General features: G+C 42.2%; 1 protein-coding gene across 2 annotated transcripts in view; it reads right to left on the bottom strand.

The window, feature by feature from the left end:
- Window positions 1-4,751: 4,751 nt before the first annotated feature.
- Window positions 4,752-23,053, bottom strand: part of LOC137645965 (dynein intermediate chain 2, ciliary-like) — a 469,865-nt gene continuing 451,563 nt past the window's right edge. For both annotated transcript variants that reach the window (XM_068379045.1, XM_068379046.1), the window contains exons 13-15: window positions 8,296-8,521; window positions 5,193-5,426; window positions 4,752-5,027 (exon numbers count right to left, since the gene is read on the bottom strand). In XM_068379045.1, the coding sequence (XP_068235146.1) occupies window positions 4,892-5,027; window positions 5,193-5,426; window positions 8,296-8,521 (596 nt within the window). In that variant the 3' untranslated portion in view covers window positions 4,752-4,891. The remainder of the gene's footprint in view (window positions 5,028-5,192; window positions 5,427-8,295; window positions 8,522-23,053) is intronic.

Here is a 23,053-nt window from a genome sequence, read left to right as displayed (position 1 = left end):
TTATGGAAATTGGACGGTAATCAGTGGGACTTAAGCTACCACAAACACATTTACATGGAGTAACATTACCAATTCTCCAACAAGTGCTAAAAGCTCCTCTTCTTGCTAACTTGCGCAAAAAACAGATAACTTTCGAGCCAAGAAATCTGCTGTCTTTATAAAAAAACAAAGGAAAAATGCCATTTAGGTCTAAACCTCAATAAGCATCAGGGTCCATCAACAGAGCTTTAATCTCACGAGATCGAAAAGCTAAACTAGTTAGTTTAGCCTCAGGAAAACAGGAATGAGGAAGTTCAAGTTTTCCATTACTCTGTTTACTGTCAAAAAACATCAGCCAAAAGGGTTGCCTTTTCTTTTGGACAGTGAGTGACTGAGCCATCTGGTTTAAGTAAAGGAGGAACTGTTGCATCTACACCAAAGAGTGCAGATTTAAGGGTAGACCACCATTTATGTTCCTGAGTTGTACCATAAAGGGTTTCTTTTATGGTTAAATTGTACTCCTTTTCAGTTGAGGCATAAACTCTCTGAGCAAAAGGTCGAAGATGTGTATAGTTGTTCCAGCTCAAATCTGATCTGTTACCCTTCCAAAGATGGTAGGCCTCCTGCTTCTCCGAATAAGCACATCTACAATCATCATTGAACCACGGTTTGTCTTTCACACTGTACCTTAGCACACAAGAAGGGATACGCCTATCAATTATGTTGACTAGATTGTCATTCAAAGGGACAACAGGATCTACACTACTATATAATTGTGACCAATTCAAGCAAAAAAGATCATGCAAAATTCCATTCCAGTCTGCCTGGGATTTCATATAAATTTTACAAGAGTATGATATATCAGGGACAGGCTGCTCAGTCTTCACTACTAATGAAATCAAGGCATGATCAGATGTCCCGACTGGAGAACCAACCTTACTAGTTATAACGCCAGGGGAGTCAGTCTATACGAGGTCCAAGCAATTATCAGACCTGGGAGTAGCTTCATTTATGATTTTCTCACAGCCTGATTCAGAGGCAAAGTCTAAAGCTCTTAAGCCATGGCGATCGATAGGAGGGATAGAACTTAACCACTCTCTATGGTGAGCATTAAAATCACCAACAAAGACAAAAGAAGTCTTTCTATCATCTTCTTGTATCTTAGCCATAATGGTAAGAAGACAATCGAAGATAGAATCATCCATGTCTGGATTACAGTAGATGGAACACAAATAAAAGTTGTTATGCCTGCCACAAACTTTTATTACCTGAATCTCATGACATCCACATTGATAGCAGGACTTATTAGAAGCAGGGTACTCGGTCCTAATATACACCGCCATTCCCCTGGCCCTAGGGATGGCATCACATTTCAACATTATTGGCTTCTTAAACCCAGTTATAAGGAGCACAGATGAGTGCCTCATATTAGAAACCAAAGTTTCTGAGCACAAAAGAATATCATACTGTCTGGACGCAACTGTGAGGTCTTGGATATTTGCACGAAGACCACGAATATTGCAATACAGAAGACGACATTGACGGAATCTAGGAAGTACTGGTCCCGGATTTCGTTCAATGTCTCCAGACAGCATAAGAATTAATAGAAATAAAAAAGACATCATACTTAAAAACTAGACTAACAAGAATTATAACAAAAACAATATGTACAGAATTATAAAGTGATTGATGAAACCCATAGACTACAGTAAAAAGTTGGAAAAACTGGTCAACATGGAGGAGCCGATACACCATGCAAGGCTAAATACCCTCCAGGATAGCCACTTCAACTGAAGGGAGGACAGTAAGGATGGTTTTGAGAAAAATAATCAGAAAAGGAAAAGACAACCTCTTGATAAACCACCAGGCACCCATAGCCCTTCTATTAAGCCTGCCCAACACACCATTTAAAAAAAAAAGAGGAAAACAAAAATAAATAAAAATAAGATAGAATAGTGTGCCCAAGTGTACCCTCAAGCAAGAGAACTCTAACCCAAGACAGTGGAAGACCATGGTACAGAGGCTATGGCACTACCCGAGACTAGAAAACAATGGTTCAATTTTGGAGTGTCCTTCACCTAGAAGAGCTGCTTACCATATCTAAAGAGTCTCTTCTATCCTTACCAAGAGGAAAGTACACTGAACAAATTGCAGTACAATAATTAACCCCTTGGTGGAAGAAGTGTTTAGTATCTCATTGTTGTCAGGTGTATGAGGAAAGTAGAGAATATTTAAAGAATAGGCCAGACTATTCTGTGTAAGTGTAGGCAAAGAAAACATAAGCCATAACCAGAGAGAGGGATCCAATGCATTACTGTCTGGCCAGTCAAAGGATCCAATACGTCTTTAGTGGTAGCTCAACGGGCGGCTGATGCCCTGGCCAACCTACTACCTACTATCCCTTATATTACCCCAGTGGAAATTCACAGTAGTAATGATGCTGCTGTAGACAACCCTCCTCCCATTAAAAATAACAGGTAAAGTAGTTTTAAGTACTTTTTCAACTCTAGTGAGGTCATGCTTATATCCTGTGCTCCATCAACTTCATATAGATGAACAAGCTAACATAATTTGCTGTCATAAACTTGACTTTTTTTCTTCTGTTCACAAGTGACAGTGTTTACTTTAATTTGTCATTCCATAGCATTTCGTAATCATCACCGAATATTCATTAACAACTACGTGGCTTTTCATATACCCCATCAAAATCATAAAAAATGAAGGTTACAATACCTGTTTGCAGGATAATTGGCAAAACAGCCATACTTACGTTTTTTGGGTTGAACAATGGAAGCCCTTAATTGTTCCAATACCCTTCATAGTATTTCCATACTATCATTGCTACTTCTTGACATTCTTCTGTGTTTGTTACCATAATCCATACAGTAACATACTGTACTGTATTGTGGTAAGGTTCCCTATACAGAGCAGTCAACTCACTGCGCCATGATATACTTCAAAATGACATTGAATTGGCAAGGGTAGATTTGCCAAAGTATAGTACAGTAAACCTTTTAGATTTAACAAATCTTTTTCTTATCAACTCATCGATGTTTTGAAGTCACAGAGGCCCACCAAGAGCACAGGCCTCTGCAATATTTCTTTTTTTAATATCACATGTTAAAACTATGGACTATTTACTTCAGTTGTAATATCATTGTAATAAATTGTACAAAAAGAAAGCGTGAAATGTACCAGGGAAGGGGGGAGGTGTTTGGGTATGTTGAGGGGCCCAAAGAAAGTTTAAGCCTAGGGGTTCAGTCATGAGTAATACAGCACTGCTGGAGAGTTGACAGTGCACACACACAATGACTTGGTAAGGGCAGTGAACATTGTTACTATACTGGTTGTGAACAGCAATAGTTTACGAATTTACAACACTCGCTGATACAGTATCTCTGTGAATGGCAGGACCAACAGTTTAATTTTCATATTTCTTAATTTTGATTTTAAGTCATTATCTGTTACTTCATATGTAGTTCTGATAAGCTTCTTTTATATAGTGTACACATTTTGCCTTTTAATACTTGTGCTGTATATTCAAACATAAAAGTTATATTTACTATTTAAATAACATATTACTGAAAATAAACATTATCCTTATAAGTTTCTTACCAAGAGATAGTTCTTTCTTTTTCTGGTGGCTTGAAATTAGTTTTTCATATGAGGCAAATTGATGATATATTTCTCAGAAGTGGGGCTAGAAGCATCTGTTTTATATCCACAGGTAGTAAACATTGTGATTTCTTTAAGAGGATACACTTTTCAATGTACAGTAATTATTAATTGTGGCTTGAAGTCGGTCAGCCACCTCTGAGAAAACATACAAATTCTGAAATGCACTACAGAGAAAATGAAAAATGACAGCAAAATCAACTTGTTAAGGTTTCCATGGAAGACACTGGCAATTCATCTTGACTTGTTTGTATTTGGTACTTTGCTCACCATGTACAGATATTAACAAGTAACAGTCTGATACACTGCAAATGACACAAGTGGTTTTCATCTACTTTTCAAGGTCCAGTAATGCTGTTAACTCATTGTTTCAATTGCTGTTGTGGGAGCAATTTAAAAATTTCAGCGACTATTTCCAAAGTGTCATGACTGATGATAGTCAGAGGTTTGAATAGGCTTTTACTGTGCCCTTGCCTGAGCTATATTAAACATACTGAAAGTTTACTTTAATGCTTATAAATACATAAGAATCTTCCAGTTTGGGTCAGCATTTCATGTATCTGGGCTTGAATAGCCTAATTTCATCCCCCGGGTTATAATTTTTTTCAAGTTCTAAGCTTCATGACCATACTTGTAAAATGTTCCTGCCTGTTCTGCCACTGCATCTGCTTTCTGGATATGCTAATTGTACCACCATTTTAGTTGCTCGTTTAGAAAACCTGTTTTTATTTTGAAAATTTAGGTTAGTTTTAAGCATAATGAAGTTTCTACAAGTCTGTACACAGGTCTTCTGTGTCTAATCTTCTAGGGTAAGATGTGCGGCTTATAAAGTAATCAAAACCATGTTTAGTTTCCATACCATATGACCCAAAAACACAAATATTCTTGTACTGTGGCCTGAACATCCTGAACTTACCTCATGAAACGAGGCATATTTCCGCTTCCATGATTTCTTTTTCAAGTGTTTTAAGTGCTACATGTTTGAAAGTCTGAATAACTATTTTTGAAAGTACCATTCAAAGTAATCAGACTTCAAAAACTTTGGTATCAGAATTCTGAATAACATCCAGTAATACAACACAAAATGAAACCAAATATATTTCTTATTCTTTATAGAAATATTTCTTGTATGACACAGGATTCTTTTGAGTAAATTTGGCATTTTCCTTGTAAATATAAATTGCTATGAGTAAAAAAAAAGACTGAGAATTTATGATGTATTAAGTTCTGATGAAGGCTATCTATTAATCAGTGAGATCAGCTTCTCTATCTTAGCAAGCTCTAATTCCTTCTGGGTTAAAGCATCAGCATCTCTGGATTCTTTATGAAGCTTCCTTAAGTTTGGAGACAGTTTCATGGCAATGAGATGGCCGCTATTGGGAAAAAGAGAAATGTATATGGACCACAAGATATCTATGCTTATATCTTTAAAGATAATTACACTAAAGTAGTTATTATCTATTAAAGCAAAATATTTCAATTAATATCTGATCTAAATCACACTTTAAAAATTAAGACATAAAAAAGGAATTACATACTTATCTCCTCCAACAATGACAACTGGATAAAAAGGGCTTAGCGCTACAGATGTACCACTGACTTTCCTCTTCTTAAGCACACTCTGGGTGCACAGCGGACGACACATACGGATAAAAAGATCATACACATTAACACGAAACTCCTCAGTCACTGCCACAACTACACTGCTACTGTATGGAGACCAAGAGACACCAACTACAGGACCACCCATGTCCAAGATAATCAAAGGAGACCTGTTAAGAGAAAAAATCAAAAGCTGTACCTGATTGTACAGACATCCTGTAGTTTCAAAAGTATTCTTACTTAAGCAGTATTGGGGTGAAGGCACATAGTTTTTAATAATTGTACAGTATCAGCATATCAAACGACAGTATAGGTTTGAGACTTTCAGGGCTTAATATCTATGATACTTTTACAAAGTAGCTATGGTATATGATAATGAAAAAATAGGGCTAACTAAACGTTCTTACACATGCAGGATATAATACTTCATTGTAAAAGTATGGTTAAATAAATACAATGTAACAAGGGCAACCTATTCTCTACCCCTTACTGGCAGTGTAAAGTGTTGTCCTATGGTAATGTCACTGTTCCTTGCCTCTTGCCATTCATGAGTAGCTTTTAAACCTTTAAATGTATAATTTTTACCACATCTACCAATGCTGTACTACCAATATAGGCACCAAACGATGCTAAAGTTGCCAATCATTTTTCTTACCCTAGAGAGTAGTCAATATACTGTATACCAAATAATTTTCTAAAGTTTATCAACTAAAATGTAGTGATTATAAGACAATTGGCAAAACAGATTGAAGTCTACATGCTATAGGCCTAGCCTATGCTAAAATGAATTTCAGTGTCGGAGATCTCAAGGTCAGCTTCAGCTTCAAAGCTTTTATATAAGTTAAATGCCTCTAGATGATCATTTATTCTTAATTTCATGCTATGTCCTGGTGACTGATTGACCAAGTGAAAGAGGCTAGTTATTCATAGATTGTCAAAAAAGTTCCAAAATTGTACTTTAAAAGTACAATGCTGACATAAATTTGGACATGGACTCCTAATTTTCGACTCAGACTCACACCTAAGTGTTATAAACAAAGGGTCTCAGATTCAGTCTAGGCATTATATGGTGCAGACTCCAATTTGGATTTTAATGTGGAAATAGTAGTCCCAATCCCAAACCTACTTTTAACTATTTTCTTACATCTTAGTAATTACTAAAATAACTCATTCCTAGAATATATTACACACTATAACTAATGTCCAACCCCATTAAGGGAAGAGATTCCATGAAAAATTTTCAATGATGATGATGATAAGGATAATATTGATTTATTATACTCTCATTGTACTAATTTTGATTATTCTGTCATCAATTCAGAACATATCCTTTAGGCATTTATTCCAGTTCAAATAAAGGTGCACATGTTTGGCTGTTTTACTATCTTTACTTGGTGCTTTGGGTAAATTATTGCAATAAAATGCAAGCAGATGGTAGAAATTGTGCCCACGTTACAGTGCCTTAAGTTACAGCAGCAATGGGACATTATAGACATATTACAGATGTCCATGGTAACATTCAGATGGTGGACAAATGGAACCTGTTACCCTTATCCCATTTTCCCTTCAAGGGATTTACAGTTTTATATAAGTTTATCAAACAAGCTAAGAAACAGATATTATCTATAAATATCATGAGGAACTTCATAATGGCTCTTTATGGGCTGCATGGATACCCACTCATGAGCATGATTCATGGGGGACACCTTAGGGAGCACAACCTCTGAATTGGGGGCATATGTCAAATCTCTGTAAAAAAAAAAAAAATAATAAATCATAATTATGATACTTAATATAAAAAAATTACACTTACAAGGCTTCATTTGTTTTTTTTTTTCATTTTCAAACATTTCATCTGGTCTTGCCTCCACCGAATCTAACTTTTTTCTTGCTCTTAGTTAAACCATATATTTTTGCCGCTGTCAGATTAAACTCGATTATTGTATTTAATAATAATAATAATAATAATAATAATAATAATAATAATAATAATAATAATAACAACAACAACAATTATAATCATAATAACAACAATAATAATCTCCCTTATATAATACAGAGCAATGTGCCTGGCTATATAGGTACAGTATATATAAATATAAATTCATATATATATATATATATATATATATATATATATATATATATATATATATATATATATATATATATATGTATATATATATATATATATATATATATATATGTATATATATATATATATATATATATATATATATATATATATATATATATATATATATATATATATATATTTCCTTACATAAGACTATTTGGTTTCTCCCCATCCTTTGGGTAGGGGGAGTGGGAGTAGTCATATCCTGGTGAGAAGGGGTGTCCAAAGAGGTACACTCAGAAACCACAATCTTCCACAAATTGCCGAAACTGCCAGGTTGTAGTTTGGGAAGGGTTGAATCTGTTTGTGCGTGCATATCTATCTAAATATTTAGATATCATTTCTGATGGTTCGTGTACACTAGTAATAATAATAATAATAATAATAATAATAATAATAATAATAATAATAATAATAATTGTAATCATCACGAGTTTTTGCAGCATATGGGATGTAAGAAAAATGGCAGGAGTAGAAATCTGAAGAGCAGAAGAGGAAAGATTATATGTGAAAGTATTTTGAGTTGATGTGACATAATCATGTGGAAAGAATAGGCAATGATAGGTTAGTGAAAAGTGTATATATCTCAGAAAAAGCCCAGGCTCGATTGTACAGATGGAAATTAAATAAATTGTGAAAAAAAGAAAGGAATTCATTTCCATTTAGAAATCACATTAGTCTGTGCAGGTGATCTGATGCATTACTGAGGAGAATTTTGTGTTGATATTGAAGAAACCTATGTAAAATAATACTGTACAATGAGTTCATCGCCAATTAAACAATGGAAATAGTGTCTGTAGTGTTGTGTTTTCTCTTGGGGGCTGTATAGCTTAATGTTGTAAATAATAAACTTGCACGGTCTGATAATTTTCTATTAACAAACAAGAGATTATTAAACTAACAGTATATTCTTTATCCAAACTTTGACAGTCCAGTCAAGAGAGCAGGTTATGAAGACTTTGCTGTGAAACCGATTCCACTGAACTTCTCGGACAGGAGCCAGATGAGCAGGATATCGAACCAGAGAATGGGTGGAAATAATACTACATTGGAAGACCACTCCAGTGTTTACACCCACCAATAAAAGTTGCTCATCTTCGGGACAAAAGGCAATGCACGTCGGTGAACCTGTTAGGATGAAAAATGAAATCTGTTGATACAAAGACAATGGAAATGGAAACCACTTTTTGGTACTAACATATTCTATGGGTGGTTTAAAAAAAAACACTCATAAGGAGTGATATGTGTTATAACAAATATATTAACTATACAAAGAAGCTTTTATTGTGATTCCTTGTAAACATTTATGAGTTGTATTTTACATGTAAATCGCTTAATTTGTTCCAAGCTCTACAAAAACACCACATTAAATTTTATAATAACTGCACTAAACGCAATGAAATACATCCATTTGGATCATTCAATACATAACCTAACCATTAATAACCTATAAATGAAATGTATAATTAGAACAGACAATACAGTAATGGAATAATAAATGGAAAATACAGTAACAAAAATGTGGAACCCTACTTTTGGAGTAAGACGATGTTTTAACAAGTGGCCGAAAACAAACGCTTAATTTTAAGGTACACATTAATAAATGGCAGAAAACATTAACACCCAACTTTATGAAACACTAACGCAGAAAATATTAACATTTAAATTTAAAAAAAAAAAAAACTTAATATAATTTTTTTTTTCACTTTTCCATTCTTTTTTTTAACTACGTTTTGTATTTTCTAATCTACTGTAATAATTTTCATCATCATTTCCACTTTTCTGTTTTTGGATCACTTTGAGCTTCCTCTAGGTATACAAGTAATGAAGGCCTCTAATAAATAACTATCCAAGGAAGCTTGTTTTTAGCCTGCTTCTTAAAATGCTCCTGAAATGACTCAGGCAAACGTCATTTATGTACTCAAGACCACGACCTGTGTGAACCTTTCTTGAGTTTCTCTTTTCTACAAGAGCCACCATTTTATGGTAGCCAGCTCGACCTTAATTTCTACCGTTTTCAGAGGCTCATCCTCCTCCTCGTCGCTGCTAGAGAACTGTTCCTGAATGGCATTCAGTTGCATGGCCTCCAACTCCTTCACATGCTCCGTCATAAGGTCCTCTTGGGGCTCCTTGAGAAGCTCATTAATATCATCCTCATCGTCTTCAAGACCAACTCACACCCCGAGTCTAACGATCTCGGCAGCCTCATGTTGAGCAACAGGTTCAGGATTGTCAACTTTTTTGGCTTCGGCTTCAGCTAGGCCTAAGTGGAAGTCCACGAAGTCTCGTGTGGAGACGGTATCAGGCCACAGTTTCTTCCATGAAGACTTCAAGGTGTGCTTCGAAACCTCCCGCCCTGCTAGATCGATGTGTCTAAGACATATCACAACATGAAATGCTCCTTCCAAAATTCACGCTGGGTGAGATTTGTGCTGTCAGTGATTTCGAAACATCTCTTCGTACAGAGCTTCCTAAAGTTGGAAATCACTTGCTGGTCCATGGGCTAGAGGAGAGGGTTGGTGTTAGGCAGAAGATAGAGAACTTTGAGGAAGCAATACTTGACTAGGATATCTTCCTCAAGGCCAAAACAAAGATTTACCCACTCGGTGAACAAGATTCTTGTTACCCAGACTTTTGCATTAGCCCTCCACATTACCAGAAGCTTCTCCTTAAGCACTTTGTGGTCCTTGAAGGCTTGAGTAATCTCCGATTGACACACCAAAAGAGGCTTCAACTTACAAGCCCAAATGGCATTTGCACAGAGTACAAGGGTAAGCCTGTCCTTCATAGGCTTATGTCCGGGTAGCTTCTTCTCTTCCATCACGATGTACGTCCGACGAGCATTTTCTTCCGAAAAAAGCCGGTTTCATCACAGATGAAGACTTGCTGGAGAGACTAGCCTTCCTTGATAGTCAACTCGTCGAACGTCTTAACAAAAGCTTCGGCCGCTTTTGTGTCCCCGCTACCAGTCTCCCCATGCCCCACCACCGAAAGAATGCCAGACCGTCTCTTGAATTTTTCAAACCACCCACGAGAAGCTTTGAACTCTGGGGGTGCCTGCTTTGATGTCTCTTCTCCTGCATTGTTTTCAGACTGAGCACACAAGACTTCAACGAAAATAGCGCTGGCCTTCTGGCAGATTATCATCTCGGTGATTGTGTGTCCAGCGATTTCTTTATCCTTAATCCAAAGGAGAAACAGTCGCTCCATCTCATCAAGGAAATGGCTCCTCTCGCAGGAGAAAACAGTCACGCCCTTAAAAGTTCTTGCTGCTTTTGATTGCTTCCTCTTATTTAAGGAGGTTCCTACCGTCTACGGATTTTGGCCATATTCCTTAGCGATCACACTTAACCACATGCCAGCGTTATACTCCTTGATTATCTCAAGCTTCGTCACCATAGAAAGCATCCTATTCTTCTTTCCCAGCACATCAGTAACTCTCTTGGGACCCAGGGCTAATAACATAAGAGCTGAATAACGCAACATGATAGAGTACAGTAACTAAAAGCATGAAAGCAAAATCCTCAACATCAATTCTGTGAAAGATAGCCCTGCCGAAATAAAATGATCGAGGAACACCGATACTTACATGCATGATGGGATAGATGCTGACCAATAGGGTAGCAGGATCATATGGTGGTAACTAGCATCAGAGTAGGGAGATAATCAATGGGAGCACAGGAGAATAGTGGGAGCTGGCGGCACGCGAATTTTAAAATTAGTCTCGGCGGCCAGATGATTCTCGTACCGTGCCTCGTTTCGTATCATGAAATTTATTTCGCAATATGAGTTGTGAAAATCTTCACGTCTCATTTCGCATCATGAAATTTTCGTATGCAGAAGCTTTCATATCAGGAGGTATTACTTATCAAATTTAACAAGTCACAAATTAAAATAATAAAAATGTTATTTTGATAATAAAATAAATTTTTGAATATACTTACCCGGTGATTATAATAGCTGCAACTCTGTTGCTCGACAGAAAACTCTACGGAAAAATTCGCCTGCGATCGCTACACAGGTAGGGGGTGTACTCAACAGCACCATCTGTCGTTCAGATACCCAGTACTCATTGTAAACAAAGAACTCAATTTTCTCCTCGGTCCACTGTGTCTCTATTGGGGAGGAAGGGAGGGTCCTTTAATTTATAATCACCGGGTAAGTATATTCAAAAATTTATTTTATTATCAAAATAAAATTTTTCAATATTTAACTTAGCCGGTGATTATAATAGCTGATTCACACCCAGGGGGGTGGGTAGAGACCAGCAAAATATGTTTACATCATATGAGCTAAGAATTTTTATTTCATTTTAGAAGTTATCAAAATAACTAAACAAAATAAATAGGTACCTGGTAAGGAAGTCGACTTGAACAATTACTCAGCCTTTTTAAGTACGTCTTCCTTACGGAGCCTCGCGATCCTCTTAGGATGCTGAGCGACCCCTAGGAGCTGAAGTATCAAGGGTTGCAACCCATACAACAGGACCTCATCAAAACCTCTAATCTAGGCGCATCTCAAGAAATGACTTTGACCACCCGCCAAATCAACTAGGATGCGAAAGGCTTCTTAGCCTTCCGGACAACCCAAAAACAACAATAAAAACATTTCAAGAGAAAGATTAAAAAGGTTATGGAATTAGGGAATTGTAGTGGTTGAGCCCTCACCCACTACTGCACTCGCTGCTACGAATGGTCCCAGAGTGTAGCAGTTCTCGTAAAGAGACTGGACATCCTTAAGATAAAAAGACGCGAACACTGACTTGCTTTTCCAATAGGTTGCGTCGATTATACTTCGCAGAGATCTATTTTGTTTAAAGGCCACGGAAGTTGCGACAGCTCTAACTTCGTGTGTCCTTACCTTCAGCAAAGCTTGGTCTTCCTCATTCAGATGGGAATGAGCTTCTCGTATTAACAGTCTGATAAAATAGGATAAAGCATTCTTTGACATAGGCAAAGATGGTTTCTTAACTGAACACCATAAAGCTTCAGACGGGCCTCGTAAAGGTTTAGTTCGTTTTAAATAGAACTTAAGAGCTCTTACAGGGCATAAGACTCTTTCTAGTTCATTTCCAACCATACGATAAGCTTGGAATATCGAACGATTTTGGCCAAGGTCGAGAAGGAAGCTCGTTTTTGGCTAGAAAACCAAGTTGTAGAGAACATGTAGCCGTTTCAGATGAGAATCCGATGTTCTTGCTGAAGGCATGAATCTCACTGACTCTTTTAGCTGTGGCTAAGCATACCAGGAAAAGAGTCTTTAAGGTGAGATCTTTCAGGGAGGCTGATTGTAGCGGCTCGAACCTGTCTGACATAAGGAATCTTAGTACCACGTCTAAATTCCAACCAGGTGTAACCAAACGACACTCCTTCGTGGTCTCAAAAGACTTAAGGAGGTCCTGTAGATCTTTATTGTTGGAAAGATCTAAGCCTCTGTGACGGAAGACTGATGCCAACATGCTTCTGTAACCCTTGATAGTGGGAGCTGAACGAGATCGTTCTTTCCTCAGATATAAGAGGAAGTCAGCTATTTGAGTTACAGAGGTACTGGTCGAGGATACGGATACTGACTTGCACCAGTTTCGGAAGATTTCCCACTTCGATTGGTAGACTCTAAGGGTGGATGTTCTCCTTGCTCTAGCAATCGCTCTGGCTGCCTCCTTCGAAAAGCCTCTAGCTCTCGAGAGTCTTTCGATAGTCTGAAGGCAGTCAGACGAAGAGCGTGGAGGCCTTGGTGTACCTTCTTTACGTGTGGCTGACGTAGAAGGTCCACCCTTAGGGGAAGTGTTCTGGGAACGTCTACTAGCCATCGAAGTACCTCGGTGAACCATTCTCTCGCGGGCCAGAGGGGAGCAACTAGCGTCAACCTTGTCCCTTCGTGAGAGGCGAACTTCTGCAGTACCTTGTTGACAATCTTGAACGGAGGGAATGCATATAGATCTAGATGTGACCAATCTAGGAGAAAGGCATCTATATGAACTGCTGCTGGGTCCGGGATTGGTGAGCAAAATATTGGGAGCCTCTTGGTCATCGAGGTTGCGAAGAGATCTATGGTTGGCTGGCCCCAGGTGGCCCAAAGTCTCTTGCATACATCCTTGTGGAGGGTCCATTCTGTTGGAATTATTTGTCCCTTCCGACTGAGACAATCTGCCATGACATTCAAGTTGCCTTGGATGAACCTCGTTACTAGTGATATGTTTAGACCTTTTGACCAGGTGAGGAGGTCCCTTGCGATCTCGTACAACGTCAGAGAGTAGGTCCCTCCTTGCTTGGAGATGTACGCCAAAGCCGTGGTGTTGTCCGAGTTCACCTCCACCACTTTGCCTTGAAGGAGAGACCTGAAGCTTTTCCAGGCCAGACGTACTGCCAGTAGCTCCTTGCAGTTGAAATGCATTGTCCTTTGACTCGAGTTCCATATTCCCGAGCATTCCCGACCGTCTAATGTCGCACCCCAGCCTACGTCCGATGCGTCCGAGAAGAGAACGTGGTTGGGAGTCTGAACAGCCAGGGGAAGACCCTCTCTTAGGTTGATATTGTCCTTTCACCAAGTCAGACAAGACTTTATCTTTTCGGAAACCGGGATCGAGACCGCTTCTAGCGTCTTGTCCTTTTTCCAGTGAAAAGCTAGATGGTATTGAAGAGGACGGAGGTGTAGTCTTCCTAGTGACACAAATTGATCCACGGATGACAGCGTCCCTACCAGACTCATCCACAGCCTGACTGAGCAGCGTTCCTTCTTCAGCATCTTCTGGATGGATAGCAGGGCTGGGGGCTGATCGTCTTGTTGTTCAGCAACGTCCTCATCAGAGGGTTCCTCATCCGAAACTGATGAGGAAACGGCAACGGAGTGGGCAACGTCTGGCTCGCTGAATCCGGTCGCACTGGTGGATGCGTGACGGAGCCGGACGCAATATCATGGAACTGCTGCACAGTCTGTGAACTGTCAACAACCATGGGTGCGCGAGGAAGCACAGCGTGAACCCGAGACTGTCTAGACCGTCTGGGTTGTGCAGTCAACACCCTACCGGGTTGTTGAGGTTGACGCACTGCGTCAAAACAAGTCACCTCTGCTGGTTGTTGAACGTCCTGAACGTCAACAACCACCTCCGAGCGTCGCTTAACGTCAACGTGCGGCTGGCAACCCACACTGGGTCGCATCGGTGTAGGAACCACCTCAACTGGCAGACGCGAGTAGGTTACCTCAGCGTCAACAGGGCGCACAACCGACCGGTTGGAAGGTTGTTGGCCAGAAGGTTCTTCTCCGCATTTAAGTCCTCTATCAAGGACGCAAGCTTGGACTGCATGTCTTGCAGCAAAGCCCATTTAGGGTCTACGGGAGCAGGTGTGGCAACAGACGGGGTTAGCGACTGAGGCGGAACCGTTTACCATCCCTGAAAGCCTTGTTATGCGTGACATAATAGTACAGCAAAACTTCAAAGGCTCGACAACAGCTGTGAAGTTGACCTGTAAACAACTTGGAGCGTCTCCTGGCTAGGCGCCAGGGAGAGTCTACCAGAATTGTGAAGTCTATCTGGGCAGAGGCATGAACTCCCAAGCCGAGAACTTCTCTCGTGTCATATCAGACTCTCGCTCTATAAACCAGTTTAAAAGAAGGGAAAGCAAAGGCTGTATCCCCCAAACTCCTCCTGGTGAAAAACCAGTCGCCTAGCCAACGTAACGCTCTCTAGGAGAGCGAGAGAGCACTAGCTTAAAAACAACGGCTTCGAAGTAGCTAGGCCTAGTGTAAGCTCTGACGTTTAGGCGAACGAGGAGCAGCAGTTACAAAAAGATCCGGACGAAGATCCTTAAAAAAATCATCATGATTTAATTAAAGTCCATAGGAGGCTAAGCAGCTTTAGGCTCCTCTCCATCTGACAGAGTCCTCAAGGGAATATCAGTAGGAGGGAGAACAGCAACTTCCTCATCTACAGGAACCTTGTCCGATAAAAGCTGAGTCTCTCACTGGTGCATTAGTAGCGGACCAGAACGCAACGTCATGTAACTGCTTGACAGTCTGTGAACTGTCAACAACTGAACTGTCAACCACAACAGGTGCGTGAGGACGCACAGCGTCCACTCGAGACTGCTTTGACTGCCTAGACTGAGCAGTCAAAACAACTCTAGAATGCGGAGGTTGACGCACAGCGTCAAAACAAGTCAACTCCGATTGTTAGTGAACGTCTTGAACGTCAACAGGAGCATCAGCCAGTGGCCTAACGTCCAAATGCGGCTGAAAAACCACACGAGACCGCATCGAGTGTGGTTCTAAACAACCTGACTGACGTGACTAAGCCACGCCAACGTCAACAGTAAGCACAAAGGAACGTTAGGTTGGCTGAAAGCCAGGATATCGATGAGATAAACGGCTAGACTCAACGGACTAATCGGCAGAATAGTCTTCCATAAGGGAGGCAAGCATATACTGCATGTTTTGCCATATAACCCCTTAAGGATCAACGGAAATGGTTGTGGTAATAGACGAGGGTAACGTCTGTGACCGCAACAATTTGCCTACAAAAAAAGACTCTCGGAGTCTGTGTTACGCTTTTGTTAGGCGGCGAGCAGTTATCCGATGACTGCATAGGGTCAGAGCTGTCCTAATGGCTGTAACCAGGACGCTGGACCTGTCCTGAAAGGACTGACTTTTGCTTAAGGGCTTCAAAACCTTGTGACAGGTTTCTTATGCGAAAAGCCTACGGATGGCGAGGAGAAACAACGTCTCTCTCGTCTTATGGTAGGGGAGATCTTGGTAAGATACACCCGATACCATAGAGGGAAAACGTCTGTTCGTTGGTCAAGGCCTCTCGAACCCATAAGTCGTTTGACATTACTTCTCCCCTGGGCTTGGGAGCTTTTGAGAGGTCCCGGACTAGGTGAACGACAGGCACGAACAGACGAACCCTCGGACGCAACACTGTAACACTTTGCGCCTCGGACGCAACACTGTAACACTTTGCGCATATCACTTTATCACTTCGATTTTCTGTTTTGCACTTATTTCTACCTGAAACACGCAATTCTACCCTTCATTAAAAGGTAGTAATTGCAAAATTAGTCGTATAATGCAAGCTCATAATACCAGCAAAAAACAGAAAACATATTTTAAGATAAAAAGAAAAATCAGTGTCTGGGAAAGAGACTAAACACTAGTTCATATAACTACGTTTTCAATCTCTCACCGCACATAGCCTGGGGACGAGAATAAAAACCTAAAAACGTTTTATCCTTCCTCCCCGTACAGCGACTAGGGACGTGAGTAACACGAGAACAACGTTACCCGCTTGAACGGAACGTTTTTCTCTCCTCTCTCTCCCTCCGTCTCTATCTCTCTCTCTCTCTTTCTCTCTTGATTTCGCACCTAAGAGAAGAGCCCAATTATATATCGTCAAAAAAAAAAAAAACATGTTATTTGACTAAAGGAAAAAACTGAAAGGTTTTTCAAATAAAAAGTTCCTTTAAATTAGAATTTAAAACATTTAAGCTAAGAAAGAATGAACAAAACGTCAGAATCGATTTACTCTTACTGCAAAGTGAAACCGTGATACACTCTCTCTCTATCGTAACGATAGAGCGCATGTTGAACGTCCTGAACGTCAACAACTGCGTAGCATAAAAAACTAAACGTTAGTTCATCTTTGAAAACAGTACGAAGACTATCAAAGAAATTCTTTCATAAAATATTACATTTAAAAAGTTTTAAATCCTTAGCTCTTTAAAAGCTAAAGACGATATAAAGGGCTCAACGTTGATTAACTTCGGTTTCCAAGTTAGGACCGCCTACTCTCAGGAAAGGTCTATATAAACAAAGCATTAAAATTTATTTTTATATGTTTATAAAAAATGGAAAGTTAATCGAAGAGGCCTAATAAAGGCGGAGAGACATAAAATATATAGAGGAAAATCTATAACGTGATAAGATAATTACTAAAAGCCTAAACACACTTCCGTCTAAGGGAAGGGTCGGCCATTTAAAAGTGAAAGAAAGTCCATACTCTCTTTGTCACCATAATTAAATCTATCCAAAACGAGTTCAAGTTTCAAGATGAAGAAAAAACACCTGCATAGCGAAAGCTCAAAACTAGAATAGTGTACTTCACCAAATAGTTGTGAAAACAAATCCAGTTAGCAACAGCAAATTAGTAGGTCTTGCCGGTAGCCCGACAGAGAGAAAATTGAGTTCTTTGTTTACAATGAGTACTGGGTATCTGAACGACAGATGGCGCTGTTGAGTACACCCCCTACCTGTGTAGCGATCGCTGGCGAATTTTTCCGTAGAGTTTTCTGTCGAGCAACAGAGTTGCAGCTATTATAATCACCAGCTAAGTTAAATATTGAAAAACATAATTTGAATATAAAATTTATAATTTTGTGCTTTCCTACATGCTAATTTGTTAATATACTCGAAGTGTAAGCTTCTCTACTTTAAAACTAAACAAAATTCGTTTCTCTCCGCTAAAATAATTTTTGTTTCTCTCCCCTATATCCCTCCACAGTGAACAGACAAAATGCAGATGGACATAATGACGACGGATATAATATCAATAGTCATAATGTAGACAGACAAGACACTGACATCCGTTTGAAGAAGATGATATAATGTCAATGCCAAGAATTTATTAATAGCGAAGATAATTAAAAGAAGCAAATGCGGCAAAAACTTTTTTGCAAACGTTATGCTTATATTGTAATAAGCGAAAGGAAGATGGGATCTTATGGTGTGGAAAAATATGGATATTAAGGTGGACAAATAACAACTTCCAATGATATTGTGCTTTCTTTGCTAGCCATTCTCACCAGCCTAATAGTCTCAGGTGTGATAATCTTACAATCTTAAAAAAAAAATAAAAGACATGGCCAGTGTTACAGATTTTCCTTGAAATACACAGTAATTCACAACACTACAGCAAACATAGTGTAAGGACACCGATCCCTTCGTCGTCCAGAAAATCGACAAACTACTTATTTATTTAAATTCTCTCTTCGCCACACTGTGGTTTCCTATGTATATATATTCCGCTCTACCAGAGCTACCTTTTGATATATGTATCGTTTCATAACATATTTCTGTTAACCCATAATTCATATATTTGTAAGTGTAAGAAAACACATATATTTTGGCGGGCACTTCAATCTGACTTGACGCCAACGTCATCCTACTTTTCCGTCCGCACCTTGTAATATACTTCCGTGCACATTCAAATAAAGTATCAGTTGATCTTGGTGACGCTTGTCTCACTGTCCTTACAACTGGTGACCCCGGAGTTGAAAGTAGCATCAGCGGTTTTGGCTTTGCCATTAACGGACTTATTACGGCCGTGCTACCTTCTACATACTCCGTTACCTTAGGCACGAGCCTGCCTTTGGTTCTCCCACACTTCGGTGAACGTAAGGCAGTAGGATGAGCTTAACCGACATATCAACTTCTCACCTCTTCGCCGACTCGTCGTCTTCTGGCCACGATGCAGGAAGCAACACGCCCATCGCACCCAACGGCCTCGCCTCCATGCCCAAAGTCAAACTGCCGCCCTTTTCTCAACACAACACCGCTTCCTGGTTCCTGAGAGCGGACGTACTCTTCCGCGTCGCTAGACTCAGCGACTCCTGCGCCAAGGCTGACATCGTTCTCACCTCCATACCTGAAGAAGTATTCGACAAGATTTCCCCATGGCTCGACGCCCAGGCCGGCCAAGTTTCATACGACGACCTGAGAACGAAACTCATCGGTATCTACTCCCTCTCCGTCTCAGCAAGGGCACAGAAAGTACTGGACCTCGCCGGCAAGCCCATGGGTGACACCTCTCCTGTTGAGGCGTGGGACGAGCTAACATGCCTGCTTATGCTCCCCGAAACAGACAGCAACGGCCGACGACGTGAGATTAGCTTATCTCGCGAAATCTTTCTTCGACGCCTACCAAAGGACGTACGGGCCCAATTGACAGACGCCGACACGCTCCCGATGAACGAACTCCTGTCGAAGGCTCAGAAGCTCCACGAGGCCTCCAAAGCATCTCGCCTCGGAGCATCATCGTCAACACCGCCTCCGTTCTCCTCCTTCAGCAGCTGCTCTTCCATAGACTCCTCGGCAATGGCCCTTGAGGACGACGAGATCAACATTCTATCAAGAAAGAAACCACCACAACCGACGCGACCAAACTCTAGGCCTAACCCGGCTGTGTGCTTCTACCACCAACAGTTCGGCAGTGACGCCAAGAAATGTAGAGCACCATGCAGTTTCCCCAGAAGACGACGCCAGAAGCATCCACCTGCCACCATCGCAGCCGCAGTTAACCATACCAAGATTGGTTTCTATATCCTCGATACCATTTCCAACCGTAGACTCATGGTGGACACCGGCGCAATGCAGTCAACGTTCCCTCCTTCGAAGCCCGACCTAGACCGTGGTCCCGACAAAAACGCTCCCTCACTCATCGCCGCCAACGGATCTCCCATACGGTGCTATGGAATCAAGACCCTCAAGATATCTATCATGGGCCGTTCGTATTCTTTGCCCTTCGCTATCGCCGACGTCAATCGCCCCCTCCTCGGTGCGGATTTCCTCGCCCACCATGGACTCCTCGTCGATGTCGCTAACAGACGTCTCATCGACACGGGAACCTGCCAATCTCGCGCCCTAGAACACGGCCCTGCAACAATGTCCGTATCCGCCGTAACGACGCACCCCTACGCCGACCTCCTACGAGAGTTTCCCGAGGTTTTCAAATCCGAGCTCCGACACTCGCCAGGTTCCCCGTCCAAGCAGGGTATCTACCACCACATCACAATGACAGGACCTCCCACTCACGCCAAATTCCGCCGCTTCCCGCCTCAGAAACTGAAGGATGCCAAACGCACCTTCGAGGACATGGAACGCATGGGTATCTGTAAGAAAGCATCGAGCCCCTGGGCATCACCCCTGCACATGGTTAAAAAGCCGGACGGGTCCTGGAGACCTTGCGTCGACTACAGGCGCCTCAACCTCATCACAACGCCCGATCATTACCCGCTACCCAACATGCAGGACCTAACGAACGCGTTGCACGGCGCAAAGTTTTTTACCAAGATGGACCTCCTCAAGTCTTACTTCCAGGTCCCCGTATTCCCGGAATATATCCCGAAAACTGCCATTGTAACGCCGTTCGGATCCTACACCTTCGCATACTCAACCTTCGGTCTACGCAACGCCGGGGTGACCTTCCAACGACTAATGGATAGCATTCTGGGTGACCTACCTTTCTGCGTCTGCTACGTCGACGACATCCTGATATTCTCGAAAACCAAGGAGGAACACCGGGGACACGTCCGCACCGTCCTAAAGTGCCTACAGGAGAACGGCCTAGTCATACGCTTCGACAAATGCACGTTCGGTGCGGAGGGAGTGGATTTCCTTGGTCACCGCGTATCCTCGCGCGGGGTAAAACCCATGACAATCAAAGTCGACGCCATCAGGAAGTTCCCAATGACTACGACCATCCGCCAACTTCAGGAGTTCTTGGGAATGGTCAATTACTACAGGCGCTTCATTCCCAACATCGCACAAACCCTGTCACCCCTCGACGACGTCCTGAAAGGAAAAGCAAAAAAACTCAAGTGGGGCTTGCCCCAGCAACAGGCATTCGCTCGGACGAAGGATGCCCTTGCGAATGCCACCACCCTGGCTCATTTCGACGACAACGCGCCCCTGCGACTAACGACCGACGCCAGCAACGTCGCCTGCGGGGCTGTGCTTGAGCAACTCGTCGATGGTTCTCCTCGACCGCTGGCATTCTTCAGCAAGAAATTGAAACCCGCCGAAACAAGATACAGCACCTTCGATAGGGAACTCCTCGCCGTCTACCTCGCCGTCCGCCACTTCAGGCACATCTTGGAGGGTACCCCCTTCACGATCGCTACGGATCATCAACCCCTCGTACACACCTTCACGAAATCGACGGACGCATGGTCATCCCGACAACAACGTCATCTCGCATCAATCGCTGAATTCGGGTGGACCATACGTTACGTCCCAGGAAAGAGGAACCCAGTCGCGGACGCCCTTTCAAGGATTGAAATTGACGCGATCCACCTGGGAATCGACTACGCCAATCTCGCAACCGAACAACGCACCGACCGAGAAGCACAGGTTCACCTGACGGAGCCATCCGCGCTCAAGATAAGTGCGATTCCCCTCGGACCAGCAGGAGTAACTATTCTTTGCGACACCAGCACGGGCCGCCCTCATCCCTGGGTAACAGCCTCCTGCAGAAGGAAAATATTCGATATCATCCATGGACTTTCGCACCCCTCAGGACGCACCACCGCTCGCCTTCTGTCTGAAAAGTTTGTCTGGCCAGGGATAAAAAAGGAGGTCCGGGAATGGGCGAAGTCATGCATCAACTGCCAGTCAAGCAAGGTCAGCCGTCACACCGAATCGGGGGTGGGCGATTTTCCCCAGCCAAAAAGACGTTTCGGCCATACAGTATACACATCGACGTCGTGGGACCATTGCCCCCTTCTGGATCCGCTCGCTACCTACTTACGATCATCGATCGCTCCACGAGGTGGTTAGAGGCATCGCCGATGACCGAAGCTACGACTCAAGCATGTGCCGAAGCCCTCCTGTCAAGCTGGGTGAGCAGGTTTGGCGTTCCTGACGACATCACGACTGACAGAGGCCCCGCTTTCCTCTCAGAAATATGGCTCGCTTTGGCGAACCTGATGGGGACGACGCTCCACAGCACCACGGCATACAACCCCGCGGCAAACGGCATGGTCGAAAGAACTCACCGCGCCCTCAAGGCGTCCCTGATGGCGAGCTGCACCGACGGGGACTGGAAATCACGACTTCCTTGGGTACTCCTCGGCCTTCGCACCGCCCCTCCCGCAGACGGCGAACCTTCGCCCGCCGAAAAAGTTTACGGGGAAGCGCTCGCAGTTCCTGGCGAATTCTTTCCCTCATCAACCGACGACACGCAGCTGGATCACCTAAGGGACATCGCCAGGAAGTTCAGGCCGTGTCTCAAAACTTACCAGGACAGAACCAAGCACTTCAAGCCAAAAAGCCTGGATAACTGCAGGTACGTTTTCGTCCGTGTCGACGCTCATCGACAACCACTGACTAGACATTATCGAGGTCCCTACCGGGTAATTAAAAAGACAACGAAAGCCTTCCTTCTCGACGTCCATGGCCAAGAGGACTGGGTCTCAATAGACTGCGTGAAACCAGCGTTTCTCAAAGGAAGCGACACCGCCTCCGCTGGACCTGGCAGACCCAGAGTTCCGCCTCAAAACAAGCCGCCCAACGAAAGAAAAAACATCAAACGACGACAAGAGGAAGAGACCCTTACACCGACCGCCAGCGCACCCCTCCATTCAAAAACAAGAGGAACCCTCCGACGCCCGAAGAGATACGAAGATTGATCATCAGCCCTCTACGCCGCCCGATGTCTTGGGGGGGGGGAGTACTTGTAAGGACACCGATCCCTTCGTCGTCCAGAAAATCGACAAACTACTTATTTATTTAAATTCTCTCTTCGCCACACTGTGGTTTCCTTTGTATATATATATTCCGCTCTACCAGAGCTACATTTTGATATATGTATCGTTTCATAACATGTTTCTGTTAACCCATAATTCATATATTTGTAAGTGTAAGAAAACACATATATTTTGGCGGGCACTTAAA

This window comes from Palaemon carinicauda, chromosome 8 (genome assembly GCF_036898095.1).
Source record: "Palaemon carinicauda isolate YSFRI2023 chromosome 8, ASM3689809v2, whole genome shotgun sequence".
NCBI lineage: Eukaryota > Metazoa > Arthropoda > Malacostraca > Decapoda > Palaemonidae > Palaemon > Palaemon carinicauda.
The sequence above is the reverse complement of the archived record's forward strand: the minus strand, read 5'-3'. Positions and strand labels throughout refer to the sequence as shown.